The sequence below is a fragment of the Triticum dicoccoides genome, chromosome 7A (assembly GCF_002162155.2).
Source record: "Triticum dicoccoides isolate Atlit2015 ecotype Zavitan chromosome 7A, WEW_v2.0, whole genome shotgun sequence".
Lineage (NCBI taxonomy): Eukaryota > Viridiplantae > Streptophyta > Magnoliopsida > Poales > Poaceae > Triticum > Triticum dicoccoides.
The window spans coordinates 55,838,009-55,846,094 of NC_041392.1; the positions used below are offsets into that span (position 1 = coordinate 55,838,009).

Below are 8,086 nucleotides of genomic sequence, written 5' to 3' on the forward strand. Positions count from 1 at the left end.
TTGCAAACTCCACACTGAAACACCAAACACGCAGCAAATTACAACATCTACTTGGATACCTCTAATACAATAGAACTACCTGTACATTTCTGCTGGACAGTGTATAAATCTTGGAAGCTCTACGCCTCTTAACGCACACATTTCCTCCTGGCACTACAACTCCCAAGGAAGGTTCAAATTAAACCATCATCTGGGTGCCTCCATGCTCATTCCGGACATGTCCGGCACCGTCGAGGGGGCTCCCGATGACGATGACGCGAGATCCCCGGGCACTGGAGCTGCTGCAGGTGGCATGTGCACGACCATATTTTCCGTCACGGCACGGTCCAGCACCAGCTCTTCCCTCCAGGTGCTTCGCAGAGCCTTCAGCCTATCGGCCACCTGGGTCATGGAAGGCCTCTCTTCACCCATGGGACCCAAGCACATCCTCCCGAGCTCGGCCACTTCTCCCAGCAGCGTCTCCGTCCCTGCGCGCACGATGCTCGGGTCCAGAATGTCCTCGAGGCTGTCCTCCTTCATCGCGAGCAGGAAGGACCGCACGAGGCTCTTGCCTTCATTGGGCCCGTCGTTATAGATCGCTGTCTTCCCTGTGATCAGCTCCAGCAGCACGACCCCGAAACTATAGACATCACTCTTCTCCGTGAGCTGTCGCTCTTGCAGGTACTCAGGGTCCAGGTAACCAAGGGTGCCCTGCACCAATGTCATGAACTGGGCCGCGTCCTTGGGGAGTGTCCTTGATGCCCCAAAGTCAGTCACCTTCGCCATGTAGTTCTCGTCCAAGAGAATGTTCATAGACTTGACATCCCCGTGCACTATAGGGTGGTTCATGGACAGATGCAGATACGCCAGTGCTTCGGCGGATTCTTGAGCGACCCTGAGACGGGTGTCCAGCGACGGAGGTGGACTCCCGTAGCTACGATGGATGAACTCAAATAGAGTGCCATTTGGAATGAATTCGTAGACCAGTATGGGGACTTCCACCTCTAAGCAGCAGCCTAGAAGCCTGACCACATTCCGGTGGTTGGTCTGTGAAAGTATAATAATCTCCTGCACGAATTCATCAGTTTCGGCCACGTTCATTATCTTTGAGCGTTTCACGGCCACTACCCTGCTATCCTTCAGAACGCCCTTGTAGACAGTGCCATGACCACCCCTTCCCAGTTCTTTGCTCTTGTCAAAATCGTTTGTAGCCTTCTTCAGATCTTCTTGTGTGAATATCTTCAATGTGTCGACTTCTTTTGACATAATTTGGCGATATAATACCTGACCACCATTCTGATCAAAGAATTTGTCCTTCTCTTCGGCAAGCTTCCTTTTCTGATACTCAGCCCGTAGAGCAAAGATACAAACCATGAGGAAGACAATACTGAAGGATATGCCTGAAAATCATGATAGTTAATCACCACCAGTTCAACTAGCGGCACTGTCCACGTTTGCCAAAAAACCAGTGCAACATACTGCGCCATTGGTTTTCCATATAACATGCATACAAAGTGTACTTGGAGTTGTATAATTGGTACATAATATTTTGATTACTAACAAGTAACAACCTCATTACCTAAAACCACCTTCAACGCTTTCTTTGGGTCAGCTGGAACGCAGGGTATGCTCTTGGGATCATCGCTCCTGAATCCTGATGGGCATAGACAGATGTAGTTTCCATCGGTATTTCTGCAATTACCTTTGCAAGGATAGAAGGACTGGTTTGGAGGTTCGCACTCATTGATATCTGTCATTTCAAGGAAGTGAGGAGAATGCCAACATGGATCAACTGATAGAAAGAGTGTAGGTTGAGTCTGCAAGATGCACATACGTACCTTGGCACCCTCCTTGTAGGTAGGGATTGCCCTCATAACCTTGAGAGCACTTGCAGCGGTAACCGGGGCCATTGGAGACACCGATGCATTCACTGTTCATGGCTTGGCATGCATACTGTGATCCCATCTTGGTGGCTTCCGAACAACTTTTATTACCAACAACCCAATCTAGTACCAAAGGGACCCCCTCTGTATATTTAGTTGCAAAATTTGTAGAGATGATATATGAATGATTGAACTTGAACCAGTCCTCCTCAGCAACGAATGTGTAGCTGCATGGGCGGGAAGGCTGGGTGATAGAGTTGTATATTGTTAATGGTCTAGATCCGGTGCGAAAGGAGCTGATGTTTCCTGGAAAGGGGGTTTCGCAGCAACCCATGCCAACGCACTGTGTGCTACCATTCATGCTACTTGCGTCAGTGCAGAATGAAAAGCATGAGTTAACAATGGGGAACAAAACCTGGTTCTCGCCCTTGGTGATTCCTCCGATAAATCCAAGTGTAGCACAACCGATCGATATCAACTTGTTCTTGGTGTCGGAAAGCTTATGAAAAGGATCAAGTCTTAACCCATCCGAACCGCTGCTATTGGTGCCGTCGGTGTAGTTGCATTCCCATGCTATACGTGGATTCAGAACACGAATCTCGCCCATGGTAAGATTGATGTCCAGTATCCTAACTCTGGTTGAAGCTAGATATGGCCCACTGGCATTGCATGTGACACTAAAGGGTTCTTGGAAGCAGCCTTTCCCGGTGCCGAACGGGTACGGGATGCTGATGTTACCACACTTGTCTGGGCAGTCAGGCCGTGCCATGCGGATGCTCCCAGAGGACTCAGACCCATAAGCGGTAGTACTATGTTGCAGGGTGGCGGTGAAAAGTAGTAAGAGCTTCAGTCCTGTAAGGCAACGACCAAGTGATTGATATGAGTCATTTGGCCCTGAATAAAATAAAATAAATTCCAAATACTTGCTTTCTTCTAGAATATGGTGTTTCGTCATTCCTCCAAACACAATTAATAGGGGAGACCCCCTATAACCTCCGATTGTTTGAAATATATCAGTAGCTAGTTAAGAGTTTAGTCCACTATTACAAACAGTTTGACCCAACAATATTGGAATCAGATTTAGAGAGCAAAGGGTATAGCCCATGTTTGAAAGTAAAACATGGACTTTGAATGTCTATCTATGGTTTTCTCTGATTCCAGGTCCATATTAACCACAGAAGAATCGAAGCTCAAAATTAAACTAGGTGCGAAGAAACAAAGACTAAAAACTTGAGTACACAATGAATATGGACAGAATATATATTTAATAAATATATTAGTCACCTGTTTGTGGCTCTATGTGTATAAAGCTAAAATGATACATTATACCACATTCTTGCCCACTACGACACCACGTTTTTAGTGATTTATACTGGGTTTTTTCCCCCTGTTGTCTTATCATGTTCGTTCCATTTTACATCTTGAAACGAAGAATTGTAAGAATTCATCTTCTATGTAGTAATATATTTCTGTCATTTGCCATCGGAAACCAGCCTATATATTTCTTCCATGCCGCCACTCCATGAATCTGATTCCTACATGCAACACAGCAGTGAACTGAAAATCCCCTCTACGATGGAACTGAATGCTTCGCGGTTTCAGCGATGGAAGAAACGGCAAACTATCTATGTTGGGCTTGCTTACATCTCTTCTCCTAATTCCTAGTTCCTCCTAATCTCCTAAGGCTTCGAGTTTGCATTACATCAACGGTACAGGACAAACTCCAGCAACAGGGGGAAAAAATGCCCCCTGACCAGTCGCACCATATGCGTCAGCCCAGATAGACAAATCACTGCGCTGTGCGACTAGGGTTCGCCGTACCTTACAGGGCCTGGTAGCCCAGAGAGCAGCACGGCGCGGCGGCTGAATACGGCTGCGGGGGAGGCGGGTAGCGTCAGATACCCGGATCCGACGTGGCAGTGCCGGTAGGAGGGGACAGACCACCGGCCGCGGAAGCTCGCCGGAAGCGGAGGTTCCGTACTGGTGGTGGTGCGCAGATGGAGCAGGCATCTGCATCGGCGGCGAGAGGCATGTCGCCGGCGAGGCGACATCGGCGGCTGGGGGTCACTTCGCTCTTTTTTTTAGCAAAAGGGGGCTCAGGTCGGGGAATTGGGACATTGGGGACCCTAACCTGCTCATATGGGCCAGGCCAAGCCTAACCGGCCCGGTACGGCCTTTTAGTGCTGCGTAGGACTTTTAAGGTGTCTCAAAAAAAAAGTGTAGGCCTTTTAAGCTTGCCTAAAAAAAGGTCTTTTTAAGCTGAAAATTTAAGCCTTTTTGGGTTATATTTTGACATTTTTACTGCTCTTTGCACCTTTTTAACACGACGGCCGGCACATAGATGTGTCATGACGGGCCACCCTTTTTACGTCACGTGCCAAGCCGACACCCGAGCCCAGGCCTTCGGGCCTGCATGGCACGACCGTTTTATAAAAGGGTGGACATGGGTCGTGCCGTGCTAGGCCTTTTTATAGGCAAGTTGTGATGTGCCGACCCACATGGGCCGATGTGAAACATAGCGAATATCGTTTTTTTTTGTGTGTGCAGAAAATTGTGTTGTTATAAAAAAAACAAGGGAGCACCTATGGATCATGCGACTAAACACTATTTTCGTTTTAGTCAATTTACGGTTCCTCCCTCTCAACTATACGATTTAAATCCAACACCTTATGTTCCTCTTGTTCTTCTTTCCATCCAAGCGACATGGTTCATCTTCCTCACCCAACCCACGATTTCATCCCCTCCTCCCCCAGCCTGCCCCCTACCTCACGCCTGGCAAGTTCCCCTGCCCAGCTCTCACTGGGGATGCCATTGTAGGCTGTCTCGAGCTCGAGGGCTGTCTAATCCTACCCACCTCCAGCGAGGTCATGGCTCACCCTCGTCGGCAAGGTTGCGACCATCACGGTTTGGATGGGGCTTTGCTCCACTTTCGGGCAAAGTAATTTGTAAATCCATGCAACCGAGAAGTAACTAGTATTGGATAGAAATAAACTCGTGTTAATTTTCCTAAAAAAGATTATTATGAGACCCGGGTGAAGATTAGAAAATGAGAAAGTTACAGCACAAGTTTTGAAGCTTAAATTGCAATGCTTAAATTGTAATGTTATTACGTTCACATGGGTGGAAAATGGTAACAAAAATTATACGGTTAAGTTTCAACTTTCTCTCTCCCTCTGTGTGTGTGTGTGTGTGGACACTTTTAAAGTACTCCCTCCATTCCAGGATATAAGGTGTATTGGTTTCCGTGCAAGTCAACCATTTTAAAGTTTGACCAAGATTATAGAACAAAATAGAAACATTTCCAATACCTAATAGATAAAATATGAAACTACCTTTCATGATCGATCAAATGATATAATTTTCAGATTCTGGATATTGATACATTTTTCTTAAAAGTTGGTCAAACATGCACGAGTTTGACTTAAAAAAAACAAATACACCTTATAAAAAGGAACGGAGGGAGTAGAAATAGCACTATGTTTATAAGAATAGATTTCCGCAGTTAGCATTTCCCCTTCCAGGAGTACTTTGCCATATATGTTGCCCAAATACCACATCTACACTCATCACAAGATTTATTTAGACCAAATCACAAATAGTTAAAGATCATGACACCCTTCCCAGAAAAAGAAAAAAGAGGGTGATGGCACCCCTTCAACCAGCCACCCATAAGGCAAGTTAGGAAGCAAGAGGGCGAAGAGCAACGAACAAAAGGAAAACACCATCACAAAACTTCTGAAAAGGGAACTATACATGGTACATAGAGGGGACTGTAAGGGAGAACAAGCGAGGCCAAAAAAGAGATTCTTCTCACCCGCAGTCAGCGACCAGTCCATGATTGGAGCCGCCGGCCGGGTTTCGCCCGCTGCCCCTCCCTCCACCGGTGCCTGCGCCGAGGCCGTCGCGCGCGCTGAGAGAGATATACGACGAGATGAACCAAGAGGAGGGGGAGGAAGGGGGAGCCGACTGAGCTGAGCTGCAGCTGAGCTGCCGACGGAGTAGTAGGATTAGCGACGCATTTTCAGACGACGAGTTGCCATCATGCTATTTAAGCTCAATCAATGCCTCGACGGTAACCTTGAGCTAGCAGGACCCCCTGGCTCGAAACCTGGTTCTGCTTCTGCAGGCGCAGGTCGAGGTCGAGGAGACCCGCTCTCCTCCTCCTCCTAGCTGGCTGGCTGGCTGGCTATTGACCCGCTCCACAGGATCATTGGCCACACGGGCCCCTGTCAAGCCGCACCTCAGTAACGGAAGAACGTAGCATTACTAAGTGAGTACTTTTTGCTAAGCTCTAGAGTGCATATCGGATTTTGGGCCAATATTCACCTTGAGAGCTACCGACTATATAGCACGGCAACGGATAAATTGCGCCAATCAAAGAAAAAAACAATCGCAGGGAATCGGCTCGCGGAAGCCGACTTGGCTTGGCGGAGGCTGGCTATCTTCATCAACAACTCAAAATCGAGGTGGTGCGGACCACTTCGGAAGCAGATTGACATGGAGGCCGACGCTCAGCGGCTGGCTGCGGGGGAATATTACCCGCGCAACTTGGCTTGACTCTTTCAATATTTCCCAAGACCGGGGTGGTTTAGATCACCTCAGATGCTTTTCGACCTGGAGCTCGGACGCAGGAAGGCACTATTCGAAAGATTTTTGTTGGACCAACTTCAAGACCGACAGCGACTGATGTAGACGAGCAGCTCGGGTAGGCGAGGTGCTGCTAGCTTGAATACCAGTTCAGAGGCTACTGATGGTGTCCTGGCTGAGGGGCTTCTCACCATGTCAATTTCATTCCTGACTTGGTGGGCTGGGCTGATGACCCCTAGTTGGTTCCGTCTAGGGCCACTTTGGGCAGCCCATGACACTCTACAAAGAAGACTCTGGAGGACTTGCCGTTCAAGACAAAGATTCCTCTTCACTGATGTAGCCGACTAGGAGTCTTGTAATCCTAGGTCTGCAGCATCATATGTAAGCTGAGGTCAGGCTAGTTGATAGAACAGATTACATATTACAATCTCTAAGTAGATACATGTACTCTGTACTACACATAAACACAAAAAACACAAGCAGGACGTAGTACTATCTCCTCGAAGAGCCCAGTGGTGGAGCCACCGCCCGGCTAGCCTGGGTAGTTGCCCGGGCTCGCTAGCTGTGCTGCATGCTACGATGGTGCTATCAAAACAGGGAAAATACTACTCGCACGGCGGTTTACCCGGGCAACGTGCAGCTGGGCCAATGGGCTTCCATTAATTTCCTCTCTAGTCAACAGTACTAATTATTTAATTAAGCATTGACGGATGGGCTACGAGTACCCACGTGAGACGAGCCTACTTGTTCGGTTCGATTGTTCTTTCTTTTACTCGAGACGAGAAGGCAACCTCCCTGTGACTGTGACTCCCCATTCGTTTAGCTTCTATTTGAAAAATGGCGGCATCCTTCATCGATTAGAGACAGAGACAGACCTTCAGTGAGCGGAGGTTGGCCTGGGCGCGCGGCCGGCCGCGGGGGCGGAGCCGGAAAGCATCCACCCAAGATTCCGAGGAACGGTTTGCATCAACGGCCGCTTGTCCCCGTCGTTGTAATTAGGTGAGATTAATAGCTTTTTTTGCGAATAGATTAATAGACTTATTTTGAGGTCACGACGAGGGGAATTGGTCATTGGAGATGATCACCATTTTTATGAGCTTAATCCTTCGTTTAGGGGTATGTTTTAGATAGTTGATGTTAATTTCAAACTTTGAATTATTAACTCTGAGAGATAAGGAGGTTCTTGGCACTGAAAGTACGCCACAACCACCATCTCATATTGCCTCGTGAGACGGTTGCAAGCTCTCTAATTTGAATATATTCACAAATCGCAATACTTAATTTATATGAATTACAAATCCATTTTTATCTTATAGTGTCTTCTAGGACATTTGAATGGTAATTTGGATAGTTATATTTCCGCTGGCAATATGACGAGTTTGGCCGCAGGCCTGGTTTTATAACTTAATGTTTTCAAGTCTCAACTTCATTTTGGCCTATGAAACTAAATAAATACTTCCTCCGCCCCAAAATAAGTGTCAATCATTTAGTTTAAAATTTGTACACTAATTTAGTACAAAATCAGTGACACTTATTTCACTCTAAATTACATTTATATGATTTCTATGGTTATATTTTCACCACATCATTAATGTGGATTTGTTGTTTAAAAGTTTGATGTCGTTTTATATATTGTG

At 46.9% G+C, this 8,086-nt stretch overlaps 1 protein-coding gene across 2 annotated transcripts; it reads right to left on the minus strand.

The window, feature by feature from the left end:
- LOC119332377 (wall-associated receptor kinase 3-like) lies at positions 1–5,826 on the minus strand. Of its 2 annotated transcripts, none has more exons than XM_037605563.1 (4): positions 5,677–5,826; positions 1,818–2,714; positions 1,559–1,729; positions 1–1,379 (listed from the first exon to the last, which is right to left on the minus strand). In XM_037605563.1, the coding sequence occupies exons 1-4, from the start codon at positions 5,696–5,698 to the stop codon at positions 187–189; spliced, it is 2,283 nt and encodes a 760-aa protein (XP_037461460.1). In that variant the 5' UTR covers positions 5,699–5,826; the 3' UTR covers positions 1–186. The 2 variants fall into 2 exon arrangements, with proteins under 2 accessions (XP_037461460.1, XP_037461461.1); XM_037605564.1 differs by lacking the exon at positions 5,677–5,826 and adding an exon at positions 3,684–3,938.
- Positions 5,827–8,086: the final 2,260 nt, after the last annotated feature.